Source organism: Ascidiella aspersa, chromosome 3, assembly GCF_963924565.1.
Source record: "Ascidiella aspersa chromosome 3, kaAscAspe10.2, whole genome shotgun sequence".
Lineage (NCBI taxonomy): Eukaryota > Metazoa > Chordata > Ascidiacea > Phlebobranchia > Ascidiidae > Ascidiella > Ascidiella aspersa.
In genome coordinates, this window is record NC_139449.1 from 30,839,945 (window position 1) to 30,865,424 (window position 25,480).

Genomic DNA, 25,480 nt, shown 5'->3' on the forward strand with positions numbered 1-25,480 from the left:
TCGTAATAGCTGCGAGCGGCATCCAATGAAAGGCCGCATTCGAAGGCAAGGCAATTTTGCGATGACGCAATAAGCTCGTGAGAAAGACTGATCGAAAAGGCTTCTTTACATTATCCTTGTTCTACGAAGCCATTTATAATTTGGCCAATTAATGTGGCCATTAAAGATGCCAATTAACTGACCACGAAGCAAAAAACACGACTGAAAAAGGAATGAAGGCAAGTGCCTGAACGGGCTACAGCGGTGGTTCCCGAATTGGGGTTCGTGGTGCCGTTTTACGGACAACAAATAGAAAGTGTTTAGTTCTTAAGCAAACGAAAAATATACCAAAAAGATTCTCACTTCGCTATATATTGGTTACTCTTATTATGTTGTTGTGTAGAGTGACGTTTTATTTATTTCCCCTGATTTTTAAGGTCGCAAGAAAACATTCCAACGGCGCCGCTACGTAACATTCTCTAAAAGTTTGATAAGCAGTGCTAGCGCTTCGAAAAATGCTTCCAATGTCAGTTAAACCCACACTATTCAGAGGCATGTGACCAATTGTTATTTTTCACTCTCCTGCAAACGCCCTGGACTTCGAACTTTGCCACCGGAACAATGACAAGCAAATTTTACGCTACACATATGGATTCCGGAAATTACTGGCGTTTCCGGCATTTCGTCGAACTGGCCGCGTCTCTTTGTGAAATATTCCATTTCACACGTTTGCGTTCTCGTAAAACCCAAATTGTGTGACATAAATCTGTCGCTGTGTTGGTTGTACCGATTAGAATAGATTTTTATAGAAAACTGGTTGCGAAATTCTAACGAACGTGTACCCACATCCTTTACGCCCTTTTAACATAAAATAACTAGGCAATCGGATGCCTTTAGAGCGTCGATTTGTGTTAGGTGTTCCCTTTTCGAGTGCAACAGCGGGTCGAGGAATTCAAACATATTTGCTCGTGCGTCATTTCAAGACGAATTCGTGGTCCCGGCACGTAAAAAACCTTCAGTTTTGCCCTTTCGCCCTTGCTTTATTTGGTCGCGGCTTAAATGCACATTACTTTCTCTTTCCCTTGCGGTTCGAGCGGGCTCGATTCGTGGTTCGAACACAAACGCAGCGGTGGTGCTGCGACCCTTTTCGACCCTTTGACTTGATCAGTGCCCGCTTTTGTGCGGGCTTTGACTTTTAGCGTTCGCTTCAGAGGGCGCGCTATTGCTGGATTTGCGAATGTCAAAGCTCTACTTCGTCCGGCAGCCCGACCTTTGTCGTTGCCGAGCGCTTCGCTGAATTGCCGCAACGCAGACCGACAGCCTCGCCGCTGTTTCGCGCGCTTGCGACTGATTGACGGTTTGTTCGCGTTCCTGCCTGACTAACTGGGGTTCGCGCCAACTAAGCAAGTTCACGTCTAGACTCGCGCCCTTTTGCTAATACTCTAAGGTGTCTGGCTGATGCATGATGCATGCACGACCGGGTTGAGTTAAAAGCAAGCCCAACTTTAAGACTGTACGGTTGACGGAGCCGGTACCCCTTCTTAGGCCGTGGTAACATCCCATACGAGGCATCGGTGCGGATCCCACACTTAAAGTGCCACCTTTTTCCAGCTTTAGAATTTAACCAATACCATATTGCTTTTTAACTTTAGCAAATGGCGTCATTTTGAATCTGATCGGACGTCCACACTTTTCGAACAAAGTAGCGGTATCGGAAAAAAATACAAAGAATCAAACACATCCCAAGTCAGGACTATTTTGAGTGTCGGCCATCCTTCTCCTATACCTTTCACGTAAACCCACATCTATTATTTAAAGCCGTCTGGGCCTCGTCTTCTCGGCCAGGAGTGCCTCCGCGTTTCTTGGCTGCAAAGCCCGTAACGAGTCTGCAATTTACGATTGCATTGCTTACGCGAGCCACCGATAACGACCCTTTTAGTATGCATAATTCATCACCTTGGCCGACCAGTCATTGCGAATTCAAGGGCTAGCCCGTTTGTATAATTTCCCGGGGGTGTTTCCGAGATTTTTTATGACACGGAACGCTTGACATCTGTTGTTGCTCTTTTGCAATGGCCCTTATAAAGATTCGGCGTTTAATTCAACAGTTTTATGATCATGCAGCAGTGATGGTAGTTTTAGGGATTAAACCACCCCCATACGCGTGTAGTAAGCGCCAATCTAGATTAACAAACACAGTTGTGGAGTTTTTTATGTAAAATATGCGTGTCTTCTCGAAAGAATGCAGCGTTCCCTGATGGAAGAGCTTCTTTTTAGAATACTTTACCTGGCAGCAACAGCATATTTATGTGTGTATCTTATTTAGAACTAGAAAAAAAATCTTTAAAAGCAGTCTACTATAACTAAAATTAGTTTTCCCAATGAAGTAGTTCAATCATTTCATTATCAGACGTAGAGCGTGGAATCGCGATTGTGTATCCAACAAGGACAGAGAGTGTGTCTGCGCTTGCGTGATGCGTGTATTGCGCGCGCGTGCGTAAGTGTGTGTGCGTGTGCGACTTGGCGCGCGGCCAGTTCGCGCTAACCGGGGAGTCGGAACCCGGGTTCGTTTGAGTTCAAATTGCGCAACTCTCGGCGTCCGCGTAACCGTTAAAACACTGTGAAACGTGGAGGCATCACGTCCACACAGCTACACGAATATACTAGTTCAATAAAACTATGTAGTATATTTGGTTGAAATGCTTTAAAGAGCTACGAGAACTGTGCCTTTTGCGCAGTGCTCAAAATGTTCGGTTTTACTGCGCTAAAGCGCTGAACAGTTCGAGCCTTGCGGCAGAGTTGAGCTTTTTGCCTCAATTCATGACTTAGTGCAGCGGACGCGAAAACGGCGTTTCAAAGCGACGTTTAAGCTAATTAAATCGATAATTTAACATTGTTAGACGCGGTTCAATTTTGCATTAAATCGCTACTGAAGTAATTGTTTGCTCAAACTTCACAATTTTGTAAGTTCGAAAAATAGGCGATTCCCGGTTTTATGTGTTTCAAATCCACTGAAATTAAGCGTACACACCTAAAAACGTTTGAGTTTTCAGAACCACCTTTTGTTGCGTAGGGCGAAACGCGATCGCGACCCTTTGAACAATTTCGGGGTCCCGTTGGGGTGTGGTGGGGCGCATCGGACCCAGCCCCTCATATTTCGGCGTCATTGATGACAAATCCACCGGCCGGCGTACCGGCCTAAGGAGCTGGAACACGACGCCCAGTTGCCCACGCTGCAGTTCGAGCGTGCAATTGCAGTTGCTGAATCACCGGCTGGATTTTTTGGCCGAAGATCTATGCCGGGAGGGGGGTACTTTTAGATTAAGCCAGTGACTTGATTTTACTTTGAAACGTTGTCGCCTTCGTGGAGAATATGTTTTGGTAAATTGATTAAAAATGAAAAAAATTGGGCTGGAATTTTTTGGCGGTCACAAGCTATTTTGAAATCACTGGGACTGAATTGTTTGAAGCTGTCGTTGTTTTATACATTTGTTGACTATTTCCTTTGCGTTTCGTCTGCTTAACCTGTACTAACTTTATATCAACAAGAAAACGAAAGTTGATTTTAAGTTGGTTTAGCTGAAATTCTTACCAAGACCTTTCACTTTGTCGGCAAATGTTACAACCTTTCCGCATAAGCTACAACGGTATGCAACTCCATTTTTGGCTTTGCTCTTGTAAAATCAACGAAACAACAGCAAATAAAGTATGTTTTCTATGCTTCGAAAAGGAACTTCGTCACTTGGTCATTAGCGAACTGCCGGTAAATGTTCTCAAACGAACGACCTTGCGGTTTCTCGGCATCGTTTTATCACGTTCCACATTTGTTTGTTCCCGGCTCTCAGCCGAAGTGGATTTCCGACTACCTTCCCTGTTTGCTGTAGGCCATTACGTACAACCATGTGCCTTTTGAGAGGGGTTAACGACCCGCCTCTTGATTTGGTGATTACCTGACTTGCATTTTGGACCCGTTTCAAGGTTTAAATAATCTGGGACACTCCCTTTTTCGAGAAAATGCACTGGACGTCATTTTGTTCTCGTATAGGTTCTGCGACACCCTATTACGCAACAATCCTGTAAAAATAATTAGGAGAGAAAAACGGTAAAATCAGGTTCAAGTGGTTCGGTCTAACAGAAATTTGGTGTCAAAATCTCAAAAAGATCTTATATTAAAAATAAGGATAAAACGTCAAATTCAATTAACCATTTTTAACTTCCTTGTCATTCTTAAGGGACAAATAAATACTTTTCGAAAATAAGGGAAAGCTTCGCCTTGCTAAAACAAATCGAAAAGACTTTCTTGCCCCAAAGGCTATTTTGCAAATTTTTTATTCATATAACAGATCTCGACTTTGGGTTATCTCCGAAAATTGCCAAAAAACTATACAGATATAAGGCGTCAGAAGTACATAGGCGGTGAACGTCACAACGGCTAGACAGTCGGTGGCGTACGTTAGACTTTTAAACTATAGTTTCTCCTTTTGTGACGCCCTCAAAAAATGTCGCGAAATGAAAGCGACGGGCGCCGCAAGGACCAAAGTCGAAGTGACTTGAGCCAGGGCGTTGGAATGCATTATGCCTTTCAGTGCGCGCGACTTTCATTTTTCCCGGAAAAGGCTTGGGCACGATTCGGACGGAGCCATTTGACAAAATGGGAGTCGCTAGCGTTGTTATAGGGTTCTGTAGACCCTGACTCACTTCGTAAACACAAGTTGTCAATGATCAATCGACAGTCGTCATAACATCGCAAAGCAGGAATAGAGTTCGAGTCGCTCCCGAAAACAGGTTTCGACAAATGTCAAGTGTTTTTTTTGTGTGTGTATTTCGCTCGCCACTTCGAACCATACTCAAACGCCCAGGCGTCGGAAAACCTCGTTGAAATGCTGGTCGCTCGGAAAACCGCACTTACGAAATATATTTAATTTTGAAGCCGTTTAGACCCCACTGTGCTGGCACGTCTCCCTCCGCCAATAATTCCCTCCCACGTGCGCCCACACGAAGGAAGGACCCTTTCCTTAGTCGTCACCAGTACGTTGTGTGGTGTAAAGCCGAAAACAGCCTGAGCATTAAAAACACCCCAAATACTTAGTATCACTTATAGACCCTGTTGTTGTTTACTGGAGCCGTTTCTTGCTCGAAACGACAACGGGTTTCGCGGAAAATTGTCGGAGTCGGGACTCAATGCATTATCGCCTTGCAAGTGTCCTCGGGACGGGGAAAAATCAACGGTAAATGGACAAAGGATTGAGGCGTGATTCCAACTCTATGACGCATCAAACCGCATCTTGTTTTGCTTGCGTCTGTCCATTTAATCCGCTATCGGAAGTAAACAGGCTTTCGGCAAATCTCATACACTGGAAATCGGCTCGTCAGCGTATTCCAACCCGTTAGACTTCGAGGAAACTGCGTTAGCGTATTCCAACCCGTTAGACTTCGAGGAAACTGCGTCAGCCCTCGGCGGCCCACTCGCTTCCGTTTCATCTGGCAGAAACTCGCGGATGTGGCTTCAAAGCGTGATTTCTTCCACCGAGAGCGCGAAAGCGAAAAAGACCGGCCAGAAGATTGATTGATTGATTGCGCAATTCCGCCTTTCCCTAATCCGTGCCACACCAGCTTCGGAGCTGGAATCGACTTGGAAGGGTGGCCTATAGTCATTCCACCGTCTCCGTGGCCTATTTAGGAAATGTGATTTTTTAAGTCGACTTTTAGAAGCGAAGGAAACGATTTGCATCGCATTCGCTTTGTTTCCCATACCCTCACCCACATTTTGATTCGTTTAATGGTTTAATCCATCACTCCTCGCAAAGCGATTTAGTAGTGGCGCCTCTTAATATACCGCACCGTTTCAGAGAATCAATCAATCGATCATAGGTTATACTTGTGTAAAAAATGCCACCGATTTGCGATTGTCGTTTGTAACAAAATGCCAGGACGCTGATAAAACGGCAAGGTTGTCGACTAATGCCGGCCCCTCACGTGACTTTTAGTTTTGAAAGATTAAACCTCGATAAACTTGCATGTGGTCCCCTTTAAAGCGTTTTTGTTCGTCCTATACTAAGTCTGTTGACAAATAGCTACCCTCAATGACTTACGCAATGATTGAAAATTGTGAGATTGCTGTACAATGAGAAAAAAAAAATCGTATACTTTTAAAAAACAACGTCGGTCATACTACACGCCAAGTTAACAGGTAAATGCCACAATGTAATTTGATAATTTATCTTATGTGTAGTGAACATTCTAGTTTCGCATGTTTGCCAGCACGACTAATATCTCTGCAAAAAATTCCAAAATTACGCCAACCCGATGGTACACTTGTGAATCTCTTAAAATACATACATTCGTACAGGTTAGAAAAACCACTTGGTTAGCGCGAGTCGTCCAACTAAAACAGCGCGGCGGTGTTCGACCCTTTTCCCAGACTTCGCTTGGGGCGCCGAACGGAAAAAAGGGAGCGAAGGCACCTGGCTTTGAACACGGCCGCTCAAGGCCTCGCAGTTCGCCGTATTCAAACGATCGTCGCTCCTTTTCGGAGAGCGGCTTGTATATAACGCGGCGGGGCCGCGGTGGTTAACTGGATAGCACAGAGCGAGGCCAAGCAACGACTGTGTTAGATTTCGAGGCGTTCGTTGGAGCTGGAACCCTCTGGCTTTCGCAGAATCCTTGCACCTTTTCAAGCGCAGAGGTGACAGCGACCGGTTCAAATAGACGGCTAGAGGGCTCACGCTGGCTCAGTAAAGCGCCGCAGCGACAGGCATGCGAGCGGATGCCGCCTTCTAAAAGGCGATTTCCCTTTAACGCGCTGCCGAACTGACTGATGGCTATCTGTGGCGCGGCGGTGGGCTCGTGGAGCTTAAACGAGGCCGACTCTCTTGCTTGCTCGTCCGTCAACGACTGAAAGTGTATTTCGGGTGCGCGTCTTCCTGTTGAGACTGGCTTTTTGTTGATGTGATGCGAGCAGTTGGTCGATTGCACAACTGCTGCTGTTGCTAATGGTGCTGAGGTTTTAGAAATGGCCTGTCACGCTTTTCTGCTCGGTTTGAGTAGCGCAGTTATTTTAGTAGCGCAGTTAGAACTCGGCAAGGGCGGTCAGATTGTGAAAAACGTCAGCAACCTGGCAGTAACTAGTCCATGTAAATCGCTCTAACAGTGTAAAAGAAATGTAAGTTTACAACTATATCTATCGTTAGAGTGAATTTTATCGATTACCACTCTGCATAGTGGAGCTAGCTTTATTTTGTGAGCCACTAGTCAGATAAAAAAAATTTTTAAATCGGCGTAGTTGGATTTCAATGCATATTTGGGGCTTTTTCGTCGTTCTGTTGTTTAATATTAAACGTACCCGTGTGTCAAACCGCGCCTGGTGTCTAACACCGTGGACACCTTACGCCAGGGCGCCGTGATTGCCCAGACACTTTGATCGGTGTTTGTTCTGCCGTTGTTCCACCGTAAGAACTATACCGTCATGTGACGAAAACGGTCCAAAGCCGAGCAAACGTCATTTGTTTGAGAAGAAAATCGAAGCCGTCGTGCTTTCCTGTTCGGCCCCGGACCGCACTTCTCCTAAACCATAGAGGCGCAACGCTAACCGCAACTGTGTATGACTTCACCGCTCTTAAATCATCACCAGCAAGGCAAAGATCAGTCAGACGCGACGCGGTCATGTGCCCAGCTGAGCGCAGAAGTACAACGGTTGAAAGTCGTGCCCGACGTAAGGCGCAGGTTTTTCCGCGCTAATAGCCGCCGATTCGCGTGCGTGCGACGTTTTTTTGTCAATGGACCTTTTACTACGAACGAAACGGGCCCGGCGGGGAATTTCGCCAGCAGTCGTGACGCGAGCGGGCTACAGTAGACTGGTAGCGCTGGCCTGATGCGCTTTAATCGCACGGCTCGGTGACAGAAATTTCGACAGAAGTTTTCGGCCGGTTGACGCCGGTTTACCGCTAGTTAAAAGGTACGACGTCCGTTGCGTTTTGCCGGTTCGCCGGTCACCCGAAAAGGTAGGCCCGGTGCGCCGTTTGCGTAACTGTGCCGCTCGCTTTCTGGCTAGCCCAGGCCTGCGCCTTGTACGGCCTCGCTATTGCGCTGGTTCTGTCGGTTTACCAGAAATGTTCGTCACGAAAAAGTAAAGCCGTCACCGTCGCTCTGTTTCTCGCGAATTGTCGCCGGGCGATCGACTGTACAGTCTTTAATGGCGAGCCCGACGTGAGGTCAGTGTGTGTCAGTTTTGGTGAGAGAATGTGTATAGTGAAACAGCGTTTGAACCCGTCTTGGTTTCAAAATCGACGCGTGTCATAAAGTAGCTGAGCGTGAAATTACCAGCTACTGAAACTATAATTAACAGCAGCAGAAAGTAGAACTAAAAGCGGACGAAAGTTCAGTTTAGGGTACAAGTCAAAGAGGAGTCACGCGCATGTGTGCAGTGCTATGAGTCGATGCATTTTCGGTATAGGTCACATCTCAGAATGTGGTTGAAGGACTTGCGCTTCGCTCAGTTCGGACTCCTGCACTTTTAATCCCGAACAAGGACGGCTTCTGTGGCTGTTTTACGACTGTGTGCTTACCAGCGTAGCTCGCTTGTTTTCTTATTTAGGCGACATCGCCAGAGTCGCTGTTGCAGCCGGTGGGAAAGTAAATATGGTCTCGAGTTGTTCGCTTTGACTCACTCAGTTTACGCAACGTTAGCGGTCGGTTTGAAAGCTGGTGCTTGTATGAAGTCAGTGTTTTGCCTTGACTAGCCGCGAGAGTTCAGGTTTATTTGTCATCGATTTTTATTATTTTATTTGGAAATTAGCTTTAATTCGGCTGCTTGTCTTAGAAAAGAGTTTTAACTTTTGTTTCTTTGCCTTTTTGCAGAGTTTAATTGCACTCAAAAAAGCAGCCACTGTTTTGCGACGAACGCCCACCCGAACAGCGTCAGCATCAGCGATTGTCTTCAATTCTCGAACAACGTCAACCAGCGCGGTTCCTTTGTGACGTCACAGCCCGCGTCGCCAAGCATGGCCCCCTCAGTCGGATTCTTCAACCAGGCCGAGTCGCCGGTGGTCGCCCAGCAGCAAAACGGCCACAACAACCATCACCAGCATCAACACAACAACCGAAACTCTAGCGCCGCGGCTCAGTGCTGCTGCCGGCGCTCCGCACGCGCCATGACGTCACGCACACGTCATCAGCGCCAGCAAACGGCCAAGCGCGTCGACAGCGCCGAGCGTCGGCCGGTTGCCTCCACCTCCCTGGCGCATTTCGAACTTTCAAAGCGCTCTTACGCCAAGCTGATCGCCTACTGCCACTCGAAGAAGCTGCTAGCCGATATGTACTCGCGCTCTCCGACGCCGCGCTCCAACCGACGCCAGGGCGACTTCATTTCCAACACGCCCGCCTTCGACGCCGAGCGCCCGCATTCGGATGTTTGTTATTCGGCGGGAAATCGGGACGAGTTTGCCGCAGACGGCCTCGCTTCGAGTCGGCAGAGCAGCCGCGCCGCAAACGAGATCTGCCGCCTGGCGCGCGTCTTCGAGACCGTGGAGGAGTGCCCGTGGTACTACGGCGCCATGACCGGGCAGCAGGCGCGCCAGATGCTGCGCGGAACACCGGTCGGAACCTTTCTACTTCGCGACAGCAGCGACGCACAGTAAGTCGAAAAATTTCAATTTTTTTAGTATAAATTGACCTATCATTTTCGCGTTATTGGACCAAAGCGGCGCGGCTCTTGACTCTATTGTTTCCCGCTTCCATGAAAAGCGATTTTTGGCGAACAAGCGGCTCGAATTTGACCCAATTGTTCGCGGGAAGGTTTATTTCTGGCTAGGTTTCGTGCTTCCTGGTTCCAGATAGATTGTGGCCGCTGAAATCACCACCACCACTAGCGCAGGTGCTTTCCGTTATTCAGTTCGCGCTATGCGGCCAAGGGCCTGCGTCCTGACTCGGAAATTCAAACACACGGGTTTTCCCGGACATTCAAGGCACGTTTATAACTTTAGCGTGTTTTTTTTTCAACCTTACCCGAGTTTACAAATAAACGTGACATCTTAAGGGGCCTTTAATGAACTTTTTGTTCTGCGAATAGCCCACCGCAGGCGAAATTTCCCGAGGGGTATGGTACTTTTTGCAACTGTATTATCTCGTATTAATGCAACTCATCATGGTAGCCGAAAAGTAAGAAATGTTCGTTACAAAAAATAATTTTTTAAAGCATGTCCGCTGTAAAAATAACACCAGAGAAGATATTTAGGCGGGTGTAGTTTTGTTTCAAGTTTCGCGCAATCGCTTTTGCAGAAAGTTGCTGCAGCAAAGTTTGCGGCGCACTCGAGACCCGGTCCTTGCGCCAATTCTAAATTTAAAAAGTCGCTCTTTGTCCGATTCCCGGTATTCGAAGTGCGCTCGTTGCACGGGCGCGACTTAAATCGCCCGACGCCGTTAAGTGGACCGATCGCATCGCGCCTATATATGTATATGTGAAACAAAACGGACAAAGCGCTTGGCCGCGGCCGCGCTCGAGTCCCAACAGTCGTTTTCCAGGTAAAATAGCGCTCTCGTTCGAGTTTAAAAGCTTTCGCGGAACCCGGGAAGTGGCGACGGCCTCGCTCGTTAGAAAGCGACACTCTATCTCTCGAGTCTCCCTTTTCTCGGTAAGGGTCGTCCATTTAACGCCGCCCTTCTGCCAAATCGTCGCAGCAATGACCGCGTTTTCCAAGAAACCGCCCCCTCCTTATATACACCCGCACGCGTCCGAACGGTTTGCGCGATGTTTTGGTTATCCAATTGGAACAGAAGCGAAAGATTTTTGCGGTTAAGAATTGAACAAGAAGCGCAGTTTTTTTCCCTGTGAAACCTATTATTTAAAAATAGCAAAAAAAGTAAAAAAAAATGTTGGATTGCTGTCCGCTGATATGAGCTGGCATTTATTTGCCGTTAAACCCCCTGCCACGCTATTTTTAAGACAAGAAGCAGAAAGCGCGGAAATTACTCAAGTCCTTGGGTCTTGGGTTCGAACCTCGCTGGGAATGCGAGCTATCAATTTTCGGCTGACCGATCTGTCGACAAGCCCTTTTTAACAGGCTCGGCTTTATTTTAAAGCGATTTGCGGTCTGTTGCGTAACTCCGTTTTCCGGGAAGGACTGTCTGTTTTCGGCGAGTGCGAGAAAGACCACTTGAGACCTATCGAAACCGTCTCAAGCTGCCTTTTTCTTGCAAACGTGCCACCCGCGTTTTTTTTGTTCGTTCGCTTTCGTTTCTGCCCCGACGGTTCTTGTACGCTACGATTTGTCGGTGATTTCTATATTTGCGGATTTCGCCGTACTTCGCACAGACGCCTATACAACCTAATTCGGGAAGGTTTTGCTTTGTTTCCGTAAAGTGAAGTGTCTGATTCTAAGAAATTTCACCGTTTTCGCGAAATTTTATACCAAGTTTTGAACTGTCTGGCGCCTTGTCGTGATTTCATTTTCGGAGTAGTTCCTGAAGTTTACGATTCTTGGACGAAAACAGCGCGTCGGATTGGCGAACGGGTGCGACAAAAAATATCGCTTGTTTTGCGAAAACACGGCGGACAAAGCCTTTGCATGCGGAGTGAGTCACGCCAACGATGAACAACGGAATTTCGAACTTTGCCGCTGACTCATTCCCAAGTGCGAGTCACTTCTAATCCGAGTTCGCCTTTGCACGCTCGCGCCAATTTTCTGCGAAAACCAGCTCGCCAGCAAAGGTCGTCGAATCGCCACATCCAGCACTTTCCGAGAAGCGCAACTGGCAACAACGGGTGTGTAATGTACCGAAAGGCACTTGACATTTGTCAGCGGCGAGACGAAACACGCGTTCTGGCTCTGGCTTCTCGGAAACAAAAATCGCCAAGGTTATGTAACATGGTTCTGGCCGGCAGGACGCGACCAGGTCCTAAGCCCGAGGACGCCGGACGTGTCGGAATGTGGACGCGCCAGCGGGTAACAAAAACAAGATCACGGCGTGTTTGCGAAGCCAGTGGACGTGGGTTTAATGCGCGTAGGGTAAGGCAGGTACAGAGCACGCGAAATGACAGGTACTGAACCCGAAATGCGGCCAACTCGTGACGCGCGAAACCGTTTTACCTTGTCGTCCTGCGTCGGCGGCGTGACAGCTTTAACGCTGAAAACGGAGGGCTTTAAATCGTGTACACTTTTCAGTTTTTTTAGCGCGATGGACACACTGGACCGATTGTGCTCAAAATTTCGTCATTTTTGTGGTAAAATTCCGCAGCTGGATTGTGAGAGGGGAGGGGGTGTTTGTCTGCCCGCCGCCGTACCGATTGTCGTTTTTAATGAGTTTAACCTTGCTAGATGGGAATTCCAGCTCCCAGGATCGATTTTCCGACTCCCCGCCCACACTTTCGCTTTGCCCTTGTGTCGATCGCATTTTAACAGCTTCAAGGGCGACCGATCGATACTCGCGATTCCGTTGGCGGCAACGAAATGTCGCAATACGGAAATCGCGCGACAAAATGCAGCTGTCAGCAGATTTGGCCACGTATAGCCAAGAAAAAAAAAACACTACGGCGCCGATCCAGACGGTTACATAAGGTCTTGAGCGCGATGAAAAAGCCGCCGTGAAGTTTCGTGCCGAATTACAGCGATTATCTGTTCGTTTCGCTGAAAAAACCGTTCAAGTGCTTAGTGGGCCGACACCGCCACCTCCGTGTTGAATGTCACATTTGCCCGGTCGCTTTCCCTTTTCGCGCTTTCTGCGAAAGTCTGCCGACGGTCGCTTCACAGAAAGCGCAAACGCAACGAAAAGTGGCGCCCGGCCGCGCTCCGGATCCGATTCCAGTGCGGCGCCGTTTTTTCCGGGAAAGCAATCGACTCCTTGGACTCTCCCAGCGGCGGCAGCTGGCGCTATAAGTGGCCCGTTTGTTGATTGCGCCCCTCTTCGACGAAAAGCGGACTTTCTGCGGCGCGCCAAACGTGTCAACGGCGTCGTCGCCTTCCCAAACCTATCGAGCAGAGGCCGAACGTTGACTTCCCAGCTCTCGCAAAAAATCGATTGTTATGCAACAAAGGCGAGTCCTGTGACGTCAGCCGAACGCCCGCGGCGAACTTGTCTCCGCGTGACCGGGCGCTAGGCCGAGCACTCGCGTCTTATATAAGTCGCGAACGGCTTACGTAACTCTTAATGGGCGTCGTCGAATGCTCTTTAAGTTTGCCGTTCTTGGAGAGAGTTTTTTTTTGCGTTATGAAACGATTGTTTTTGTGCTTTAACCCTGTCGCGTTATGCTAGGCGGAAAACACCCGCTTTGGTCTGTGGTAACGCAGAAGAAGTCGCGTTTCCATACGAATCAATTTTTGATTTTATTAAGCATTCACTGGCAAAGCGTTTTAACACGTTATTGCTATCATCCTATTTTCTTATTTACAAAAGTTAGCGACGCCGGACTTTATATATATACTGCTGTTTAATAACAAAATGTCCTATCTGTTCTCTCCTTCCAATGTAAACTTTGCGCGATTAAAACAAGTAACGTTTGTTCCGCCAAGAAAGGTATTAATAAAAAGTAAAATATTTCTCCAAATAGAAACAAAGTTGTAAACCGCCAGCCGCCCAAAAGACGGCTTATTGCTTGAAAAATCTTTACCAGTTCCGCATACACACACACGAAACGTCTTGGGGTTTCCTAAAACCTGTTTTTGTTGTTGTTGGCTCCACTGGATGCGAAAAAAAAACACTGACCCTAGCTTCCTGTGCCAGCTTTCCCACCAACACACAGCTTAGGACTCAATCGCCCCTTTGAACGAGCCGTAAAAACGATCCGCACTTCCCCGCTCTTACTGCGAACAAACCCGGACGCCAGAATCCGAAACTCGCTTTCAGAAAACGCCGAAACCTCGCGACACAATGGACCGCTGTGTCGCGCGCGCTACACGAGAAAGCGACACGATTGGCCTTTTCCGGCTTCGAGTTCGCGTCCTGAGTGGCGGAAGATGACCAGAGGTCGTCTGATCCTTTACAATTTCCGTTCCGTATCGAATTAAAAGTGAAGTGAGGTCGTGGATTTGTTTTCGACCCCATTGCGGTTTAAAGACTTCACTCGGGTTCTGTTTGAGCGTTTATAGACATCGGTGAATGTGACTAAATACAAGTTCATTACCTTTGAACTCCGAGAAAAGAACAAAGGCGCGTCGGGACAAATCAATTTCGTCTCCGAAAAGTGTGTCACGGTGTTGTAAATGTCGCTACGTCGTTGGCAGAAACAAAGGTAGACGTTGCAGGCGACAGTGTAAAATACGACCTTGCTAAGCAAAGCCCAAGGTTAAATAAATCGATAGAAATAACAGCAAAGAGCTGTTGCGGCCATTTAAAGAGCTCGGAATACTACGCGATTCCCCTTCCCGACTGCGAATTACACGGGAGCTAGAAACAGCCGTAAATCAGAAGCGAGCGAAATCGCTGCGACCCTTGGCCGTTCACACCACAGCCGCCGCTTAAAGAGCGTGGGAAAATGCGCCCGTGTTTGCGAGGCAATAGCTAGTCGCAAACACCATATGTGTGCGCTCTTGCTGTAAAAAGCGTTAGAATACAGGCATAAGGGAAGTTTCGAGGAAAAACACCCAGGCAGACGAAAAGGGCTCTTAAGTTCAAAGCGCATTCCGTACTTGAAACTGAAACCAAACGCCCGCGTAAAACTTATATATTTCGTTTGACAACAGAAGTCCCACTTTAAATAGAATTTTGATACTTAGCTTAACCTCCTATTTTTATCACTGAACGGAGCGAAATAACGCGATTTTTTTTTTTTATAACGGTAATAGCTCTTGTGTCTACTAAGCATATCACCTTAATGTTGGTTAACCGAAGGCTCTGTGTTACCTAAGACGCTTAACGAAACCACACATTCTTTTGACTGGACTTATTCGAGTTTTTCTATGTACTGTAACGTTTATAGTTAGTTTACCGTTTACATTATAGACATTAGATTTTTACCGGTTTCTCACCTTCTCTTTTCTTTCCTCAGGCACCTGTTCAGCCTCAGTCTTATGTCGAAACGCGGCGCCACCAGCATTCGAATGGTGAACACCAACGGCAATTTCCACTTTGACTCCGAAACCGACGAAAGCACCGGCAACGGCAAGGGCAACCCTTCGTCCTTCAAGTCCTCCGGCTCAGCGAGCGACATCCGCCGCTGTGTGGTCCGTATGATCCTCAGCTACACCGGCTCGTTGTCCAAGACGCGCCGCCCAGCAATAACGCAAGCCGCCGACTCCGCCGCACCACCTTGTGGCGAAGAAACTGCGAGCGGCGCCGCCGCTAGGGGCTCGTCGTCTGAGCGCCAGTTCCTTTGCTACTGGATGGACCAGCGCGGCTCGCGCAAAGAGATCCCGATCAAGCTGGCGAAGCCCCTGGGCGGGCAGATGACGTCACTGAAACAGATCAGCCGCGCGTGCCTGAACCGCCACGCGCGCTTGTGGGAAAGTCCCGAGCGGCTGGCCTCCCTACCCCTGCCCCTGGCGCTAAAGAACTATATTCGAAAGTACCCCTACCCCGAGTGAAATGCAATGAAAAATACACCAAGAGAGTGTCGTGTTTCTTCTATGTTATTTTGCGCGATCTCCCACTCGCCCGTTTTACTTTCTTTGTTTGTTTTTTTGCCAGCCACGTATGCAACTTCGCGACTTCGTTTTCGACTTTCTGTAGCATTGTTATACGGAAACTGCTGTTTTCTCAACGCACCGATTCGCCCGAATATTCTCACCGCAGTCTATATTATGCATAAGCACAAGAGTTTTGTATAACCAGTTTTTTATGTTTGTGATAAACTTTGAAACGATTTAAAAAAAGTTCAAATTTAATACGATACGAAAGCACGCGGCACCGATATATTGCATTTATGTCATTAACCGCAAAATAACTGTGTAACAGAAAAGCTAAATTTTATACGACATATCCCTTTAACGTCAAATAAATCCGTTAATTTCGACTATAAACCGGCTGGATAAAATATCAGCCATTGGGTTGAAGTTTTTTTCCACACACACGTTTCACGCTTTGATTATGACGTCACATACCCGGTCGCGCGCAAAAAAACTTTACTAACCGCCCAACTTTTCGTTCGCTTTGAGCTTTACCTGTTGTAAACGCCTTGTTCGCGCATCGAAGACTGGCGTATTTTCAATCGTTCAATTTCAGCCGCCCCTTTTTCGTTTTCCTATTTATTTTTGCGTAAATGATGAGTTCCTTGTTTTCGGTTTCGTTCGTTCGTTGGTTCGTTCGTTCACTGTCGTCGGGAAAGCAGAATCCCTACCGTCTTTGGCCGATGCGAAGTTGAAATTAAAAACAACGACCTTATAAGTCACATTGTGTTTTCGATTGTAGAGTTAATGATTCAAAGTAGGTTAGTTTGTCTTCACAGAGCGTAGACAGTTTATATCGGATTCTTACCAAGTTTAGCAAAAGTATATAAAAACAACCCAGAAAGTATACATGAGTGCATATAGCAATATCTGCTTCAATTCGCATCATTTTCAGCCCGTATCGTTCCATATGTGCAAAATAAAACCCTTTACTAACCTTAACACACAATGTAATGGTTAAGGTTAAGTACACTGTTATAGTGCTAACTGCTTTGTATACAAGTGATTCTCCAATATTTGTGACTTACGACACCCTACGTAAAGTAGTTCTACTAACAGTTTTCCAAATCGGTGTAGCATCCTCGAAAATTGAAACAGCCCTCATCAACAACTGTGCCCAACCTGGGAAAATATTTTTGATTTGCTGCACTACAATGGTACACAACAATTGTATTAAGAAGTTTTTTAGCAGGAACAACATTGTTAATAAAAATATTTAAAATATATTGCTCGGCGCCCAGCATTAGAAACGCTACACTGATCGAAAACCACTGGTATAGACAAATAACAAACCTATAGCGACATTGTGCGGTAATATTGTTTTTCTTTTGTGAGTGTGTTTAAGGATATTTCCATGAACAATAAATATTGTGTGATGATTGTGACACTTATAGTTAAACCTGTTGTGATTCGTGGGGCTATTATTCTTGCCTTTCTTTTTTTTATCATACATATGAAGTACATGTTGTGGTGCTTCAACATATTTCATATTTTATTTTCTTTCGACATTTAAGGCTGTCGAGTTTTGCTGTTTAAAGCAGAGAGCAAATATGGTACCAACTTTAATATCCCTTAAAGTCTTATTTATTTACGGTCTGGACGCAACAAATGCCTAGCACCAATCAACCAATGAGATACACACTACTTGACCAAATGTGAACAGAGGCAGATTACAAGAAATGTTCTACGTTAAGTCAATGCCCATCATGTTGAAAATGGCTAAGTAAAATATATTCGAAACGTTCAAAATGCTATACCTACTTCAATATTTGCTTTTATACTTTAGTTCGCTAATCGAGTGTTTTTAATATTTTTTAACAACGTGATTTTAGGAAAAGCTACAGCACACACAAACACTTTTCTAGAATGATCTATATGTAAGTAACACTTTGTTAATAAATTGTATGTTGTGTACTACAGAATAAACACGTGTTTCATATTGTTAAGTACGTGATATCAGCAAGAAAACTTATCCGTTCATGCAACATAGCGCGCCAAATTATGTGACAAAACCGAAACGCCACTTCCTCGCTTTTTATTTGAGAAAAAAATGCATTCTTCGGGGAAATAATAATAATCACCTGAGCGCTTTCGTTGATTGAACGGTTAAACCCGAAACACATTCAAGGGAGGTGGCTTGCTTTCAGCTATTTCCACAGTTATCAGTGGGAGTCGTGCACTAGGTTTATCAGTCAGCAAGGACCGTACACAAGGAAAGCTCAGAAATCATAGCCGATGAAAACAGAGTTTTTTCAAATCAAACAACCTAATATACATTATCACTATATAAACTATTGCTACCAGGCATGGTAATATAAATCAAAAACAGCTTCTCTGGTAATTGTAATTGATATCGTCCGTATCAATTACAATTACCAGAGGAGCTGTTTTTGATTTATACATTATCACTGTTTTGTAAAGCATTACATATGTTTTCAGTAAAGCGTTGTATTATTATTAGAGATACGGACGATAAAGTAATGCAGTGATCGGGTTAAAAAGACACCAAATTTAATTAGACACTTAGGGAGACTTCTGCTCTCTGTATATTTAAAAAACTCTGTTACCACCATTCGGATTAATTCCCAAGAATATTGGTATTCTTGCATACTATTAAAGTTTGCAAATAGACGTGTTCTCGTTTCCTGAATTTCTTAACGTGGTTGGCGATGAAACCAAAGCAAAACCCCGGTACAACATTTAAGTATAATATTTGAATACTTTACAAGAAAATTAGAAACTTATCGCAATGTTTTATTGGTTTAATTTTTGTGCAGGATACTTAAGAGCGTGAAAATATGATGGTTTTATATGTAAGGGGCTGTTTCCGCTAGGATGTTGCAAGAAAACTTTTCGGGCCTAGGGTTTGTCATTGAACATAGATTACAATACATAGCTAACATTTATGGACGTATTTTCGTTAAGAAAATTGCAAGCACAATTTGTTTTATTTTAAATTAATTGCAGAAGCAGGTCAACTTTAGGCAGAGCTGCGGAGTCGGATTAATACTGAAGTTCGACTAAAAAAAAAATAAATAAATAAAGTCGCCCAACCACAGCCAAATTAAGCGACTTGGGCTCCGACTTACATTAAATCCACTCTCTCACATGGGCTGAAAATATTTCACACTATGCCATTCCACTCTTACGATTTACAGTTTACGGTCTTTTTGGTTATAAACTTGCTAATGGACAAGCGCACGTCGGACTTGAGTAGTTTAACCTTGTCTTATTTCGAGTCAGGCAAAATAATAGTGTCTCGCTTGCGTTGTTTAAAGTAGATTGTCTTTTGTGTTTGTATGAATAACGGGTGTTAAAATCTTGTTTAAACATCGAAATAAGATATTCTAACTACGTGCACCTCAGCTTTTTAACTACCCTGAAGGTTGAAGCAATTAATCTTCTAGTTTGGTAATTTCAATGGCTTCTTTAGGTAAAGCAACTTACCTGCTTTCTAATTTGTGCATTTATTTTGCGAAAACGACCTTTTTGCTTCATCGTAAACGAGTAGTAAAATATGACCCGAAAACGAGTGGCATTTTGACGAGGCGTTCTGAACTTTTCTCAATATGCGTTCGGGAGTAAATTGTATGTTTTATAACTTTGCTGACGAAATATGTCGAGGTAGGTATTGGGGAGTTTTGGGCCCTTAGCGTCAGCACAAAATTCCGGCAGTGGGTTTTAAATGGCGGGAGGTTTAAACCGAATATCCACAGCTACACGAATGTATTAAGACATATCTTTATTGAGTCCGAAACCAATGACAGTAGTTTCTGCCTGTCAGTAACTGGTAATGCGTACAAAACGAAGTAAATATCCAATGTTCAAAAAACCTGCGTAACATGCCAAGTCATACGTGGACAATTATAAGAAATAGCTTTTTATATATTATCCGACTGTGCAGTAGAAAAGGCAGACATGAACACCAGTTTTCTGCAGTACGTATTGTTCGTATGAAGTTCAATTATAAAATACATGAGGGGTCCAGTAGTGTTTCGTGTAACATAAAAAAGCAACAACAGTTCAAACAACGAAAAGCAAATTTCATTTGGGTTACTTTTACAACCAAACATGATATTGCCAATAAAAATATAACACGGCTACGATTTTTGTAACACTCCATTAGTTTTGCGTATTTTAATAAAAAGAGGTCGACAGTGTATGTATATTGTATATGCAACATACTTTAAGAAGCAGAGCCACTTGTGCGAGAAGGTTTCCCCAAAACTAGAACACTATTTTACGCCCGATTAAAACTTTCTAAGCAGAACAACAGTCAAGGCTCAATACACAACAAATAATGGTAGAAACTACTGGTACTAAAGTGTGGGCAGTGAAATACATTAAAGCAAGCATTATAGCACTTATAATGCAAACCAACTTTTCGGACTTTCCAACGCTCCATGACACAATTAGGATCGTTTGATCGTTTCCAATATTACACAATCGTAAGTTAAATTTGCCCAGTAGACTGAATTACAACTGTTACTGCTTTTCTCAACATAAAAAACATTTTTGGAACATAAATTATTTGCTAAGAAAACAGTCTTTCTTATGATTCTCATAGTCGACGCATATACAAGTGAAATTTACAAACATTTCACTTGCATACAAGAAACCAACAACTTATACAAAAAAGGCGCTACAACTTAGAAAAAAAACGGCAGGTGTTTTGGCAAGCAATAAAAAAAGTTCTTTACCCGAAACCCGGAAAAGAAATCGTAGTCTGGATTTACAGTGTCGGCAGGGTCACTTTTACGGGGCCGTCACAGCACCGGGCAAGGCTTGTCAGGCTTGAACGGGTTGGCTCCTTGCTTGGTGACCAGGTAATCGTTCAGTTGCTGCGTGTTGCAGTAATCTACCAGTTGTTTGGCCGCCGTCGATACCGGAATTCTTTCAACACTGTTCTCAATCCGCAGCTGCTGCACTTGCTTCTCCATCGCTTGTAGGCGTTTGTTGTTTGACATTTTTACCAGATTTTTTTGTTAAAGTTTTAAAAGAAACAACTTAGTTGGGGAAGTAGTAAAATAATATGCGGATCTGAAAAGAAAATCAAGTTTTTTTTTATATTATAAGTGGCAACTCTTAAAATAGAATATTCAGAATCCCCCCTCCCCTCTACGCTCGAACGTATGTTTTACGTCTTTTGTCTTTTTGGACCGGTTAGGCAAATATATTCAGCCCAAAGAAGCCGAATTTCAATCCCCCTTTCAAACAAAAATCTTGGATGTAATCGAACAAATTTGAAATGACGTATGTTTTAATCCAGTCTTTTAAAATAAGTCCAAGTCCAGCCTTTATCATAGCACGTCAAGCCCATGCCAAGTCATTATAACACAAACTATATAGTTGGCAAACTTCACCAATTCTCAGTCATATTCTTAATAAATAACAACAAAAACGAAACATGTAGCGACAAACGGTTTTACTTGGCAAATTACACACAAACTATATAACGGTTTTACTTGGCAAATTTAAATATCAGGCAACAACTCATAGTCACCGCGTTTACCGAAATGACTTAGTCGAAACAAGCCAGTTGTTTAAAAAATTAGTTTAAGTCAGTCGATTTGCGATTAAGTTATGTCACGCCATTTAAAAACAGTGACTTTAGTCGACTATCAAGTCATTGATGTCAATACAACACTCCAAATTTCTCGTTGTTTATTGACTTGTCGCGACAACTGTGATTTAATTTAGTTAATGAACTTAGGCATATCGTACCAACTTAAATCACATTGTCAAATCGATTCTCATTCACTTGCTGTTATATTCATTAAACTGTTTCGAAACACAATTTTATACACCTAATATTGACATTTTACGGGACGTTAACGTAGAGCGACATGCGATCCAAAATACGTCATAAAGCAAGTGCTATTTTTACCAGAATTTCCGGTATCTTAAATTTTAATCAACCGAACCCAAATGTCATTTAATGAGCCTCCGCGTGTATTTAGCACAACCTCAAAAACATCGCTAAATTTACCAAACGACCTTATTGCCCGGGCAATCTATTTCCAAAGCCTTTAACACACGACGCGTAAAACTCCGTAAAAACGTGCCAGAAACAAAAACCCACGCAATTCGATTCGAATCAGAACACGAAGAGTCGAACACCTACAACAGCAGCGTTAGCAAGCAAAACAAAAGCAACCAACTGCGCCAAACAGCCTCAGGAATGAAGGTGTTTTCGTTCGTTGCTGTACACTGCCTCCGTAATTGCCCAGGCTTCGGGGGTACGGATTTCGCTTCGAGCTTCGGCCGCGGTTTTGGTCGCGATTAGAAAAATAATAAACAAGCGCCCGGATTTTCGCCATCCTACACGGAAACTCGCTCAGAGCGAGAAAAAGTGCTCTGGGCCCGCCGCGCCATTCGGTTTAGATTTGCTGCTAAAAAGATTGAACCAATTTCGAAACCTATGGTTGGACGAAGAACTTTCGTCGACAATATATATCTCGTACAGCGATTCAATCCAGCGACCAGTCAACTGACTAGCTTTAGACGTATGGAACTGATTTTGTTAACATATAAATATATATATTTATTTTCTAAGCTGTCAATCGTTAGATTTTAATATCTGAAATGCTGTCCCGTATTACTTTTAACCTGATGGTGTATCCAGGGGTAGCCAACACGTCGATCGCTATATTTCACCTGGTCGATCGCGTCGAATATGTGTTACGTACTCATTACAGTTAGCTTTCGCACACAAGTGAAACTATAAAATGACCAATTGTTGTCTAGACAAGCCTAATAAAGCGCTCTTTGACGTAATAAATCAACCTCTATCGCTGGCTTGGAATGCAATTAACGCTCAAAAATTTTAATAAGTGTTCTTGTGACTTTTTCACTAAACCAGTCGATCGAGAGTCTATAAAAAATATCTCAGTTGATCGCAAGCAAACATAAGTTGGCTACACCTGGTTATACAATACTGTAAATGGCTACCTGTTTCGTTTCCGACAATGTACGGGGACTACGGCGTCAGGCCATATGTGAGCACAACCGTTCTGAACAAGAAGCTGTCTGGCACGGATGCAAAAACTCAATTAAACTGCCACATAAGGACTGCACTGTGGTTTGCTCTGCTGGACGAGAAGTATGTATATTTCAGACAACATTTTCGATAAACGCGTGCCGTAATTCTGCCCTGAAACAACCTTGTCACCGCGGAACTAAACAGGTTAAATGCGTGGCATATTCGGTAGAAATGGAACCTGTACAACACGGACAGGTTCAGTGACGGCTAAATGGAAGGCTTTACACATTTCACGACACTGCCTGAATTCTAATCTCCGCTATCTAATGATTTGTATCGATACGGAAGGCCGTTCGATCAAGCGTAGCAGGGGGTAGGGAGAAAATGTCCGGTGAATCTAAAGGTCACTTCTCACTGTATGATTTCAGTCAGGCTCGCTGTGGACTGCATCAACATATCAAAATAAACTTGACTTATAAACTTATAAACATGTACTTCGGTACAAACTCGCCCCTGAGCTGAAAAATATCAACGATAAAAGGATTAGAGTGAGTAGATGGTTTGTAAGTCTTCTTTTCTCAATAAAAACACTGTGTAATTAATGGCAATCTCTTATACAGGGGCGCCGCTTTGGATATTTGACCACTGCGCCTAAACAATACTAGAAAGTGACACTTTTTTTCTGTACAAACACCTCTAATTTCATGATATGCCGTTGAATTGATTTTGCTGAATAACAACAAAACATTTTCAAGTGCTATATAGGACAGTGCTCGAATGAAACTGATAGTACTCCGCTCGTCATACGGTCGCTTCCAGTTCTTAAACAGAGCGCAAAAGGCCATCTACCAGGAAGTATGCGCTACGCGAAGCGACACCACTGTGCTAAAGACTGCAAAAAGTCAGAGCACGACATCTCTGTAGAGATATGCCCGTTCCTTGTGTGGCTTATGCTGCGCGCATGTTGAGTTCCTTGTATCGGCGAAGGCCAATTTAGGGCAACAATGAAAATCCCGTTTACAAGTCTTAAAATTTACATACTGCACCACGCATTGGCATCACAATGGAATCTCTAGCGATTTAATCTACTGTTCATGACGGAGTGCACGTTCTCCACCGTCGCTGTTGTTCAGACATCTGCGTGAACAGTGTTATAGTTTTTAAGACCACTTCACATTTCGTTCAACAATATAATAAACGCCTGCTTTGGCGACTGGTTTCTCTGATTGATAAGACTAACCTCCGCCGTTAGACACACACTACATAACACTACGCAAAGAGGCTGGATCGTTACATTACAATATTGTACCAAATGATGCTTTTTGTACGCGTTTCAACATAGCAATAACTCTTAACCCATGTATGATTCTTAAAACCGCATCTGTCGCCCGTAAATTTAGGCTATACCGGGCCTTTAAATTTAATATACCGGGCCTTTTTCTGAATAAATTCACCTTTTCATCACAATTACCAGCCCAATTCTGAAATCCATAGTTCTTGAAAATCTGCTCGTACGCCTCTTTGGAATATGACCTCTGTGGAAAGTGTGGTGTTCAGTCGACAAAGCAATACATCTCGATAAGCGCTACACTCGACAAGCGTTGGCGCTTGGCGTGCACTCGAGTCAAAACCTTCACAGGAAAACAGCGGTCGCTTCACCTTTCCACGGTTTGGCCGATTTAAATACTCGCCTTTCTCTAAGTGTCTGTCGGTGTCAATCCTGTTTTCCAAAGGTTAAAACATCATTTAGCGCAGCCGTGTAAACCTACCAATGTTGAAGACACAACGGCAAAAAAATGGCAAATTCACCACTTGTGATGTGGCCACGTAAACTGCGTTGGTTAATCGGCGTGTGCGCCCTGAAAAGTTTTTAGGCGAGCGAAAAGTCAATCGGAAACAATCGACCAGCGCTCTCCCACGTTCCTTCGTCGCCATGACGACCGCAAGCAGCAGCAGCCGTGTTTCCCGCCAAAAGTACTCGCCGATGCGTCGAAGCGTGACCGTCCGACGAGCGAGAGGCGTGTATAGTGGCACAATTGGAAAGGGGGGGTGTAAGTGGTTGTAAACGTCCGGACTTATCTCCTAGATAACTGTACGGCTTTATACGAGCGACCATTGTGTTCGTTAAGCGTGCGGTAAACTGGCGAACGTCGCGGCATTTAGCGGCCCTTCGAACAGCTAAGAACCGCAGCTGGACAAAAAACTGAGGCACAACTGATTTTTTGCCGTCCTGTTAGTTTATGGTAATCCTGGGGTACGTTTTTTTCAACCAAGACAGTGTTTCTTAACCTTTTTACGACCGAAAAACAAAAGATTAGGTATAACAGAAAAGCTTGGCCGACCCAATTCAACTTTTTGTAAGCTTAAATCAAACGAAACATAAGAAAATGCCATAAAGAGATTCGAATTTAATTAATAATTATGATTTTTTTCGTATTATGATTTTTTTTCGTATTTTTTTCTCAAATATTGAGAAATCGTGTTCTAAACTAATGGCAATCAATCCATTCAGAATTTAGATAAAACTACTGTAGTCGGCGCCCCAACTAATCCAACGGCCACCGAAGTTCGGCTCGCAGCTCATGGACTGAGAAACTCTGCACTATAAAGTACAGATTAAATCATACAAAGAACTCAAGCTCGGCAATGATTACATTTTGTATTACCGTCCATAAGGTCATCTGAAACGTATCGTTTAGCTATTGTTTAACTTTAAACGGACATCACACACCCTAAAAAATGTGCAGCCTGTTGTAAGTGTAATACTTGCAGGACGAAAAATCCACCCATCTCAAGACTTTAGCATTTCCATACATAAAGCTTTTCCTCAAAAATCGTTTTGTGCGATGCTATGTGTTGTGTTGACAAAATTAGTCTAAAGGTTTTCTCAATTTTCTAAAAGAATTGACTAAGTCAAGCAACAACA

The 25,480-nt window shown here is 44.3% G+C and overlaps 2 protein-coding genes across 2 annotated transcripts in view; one reads left to right on the plus strand and one right to left on the minus strand.

The window, feature by feature from the left end:
* The window catches only part of LOC146161560 (uncharacterized), a 31,334-nt gene extending 15,050 nt beyond the window's left edge, over nucleotides 1–16,284 (plus strand). The window contains exons 3-4 of the mRNA XM_083384418.1: nucleotides 8,836–9,610; nucleotides 14,957–16,284. Coding sequence (XP_083240544.1) covers nucleotides 8,836–9,610; nucleotides 14,957–15,491 — 1,310 coding nt within the window. The 3' untranslated portion in view covers nucleotides 15,492–16,284. The remainder of the gene's footprint in view (nucleotides 1–8,835; nucleotides 9,611–14,956) is intronic.
* Nucleotides 16,285–19,278: 2,994 nt separating this feature from the next.
* LOC146161561 (guanine nucleotide-binding protein G(I)/G(S)/G(O) subunit gamma-7-like) lies at nucleotides 19,279–20,608 on the minus strand. The gene has a single exon (XM_083385461.1). It carries the CDS (start codon nucleotides 20,537–20,539, stop codon nucleotides 20,339–20,341), a length of 201 nt encoding a protein of 66 aa, XP_083241587.1. The 5' UTR covers nucleotides 20,540–20,608; the 3' UTR covers nucleotides 19,279–20,338.
* Nucleotides 20,609–25,480: the final 4,872 nt, after the last annotated feature.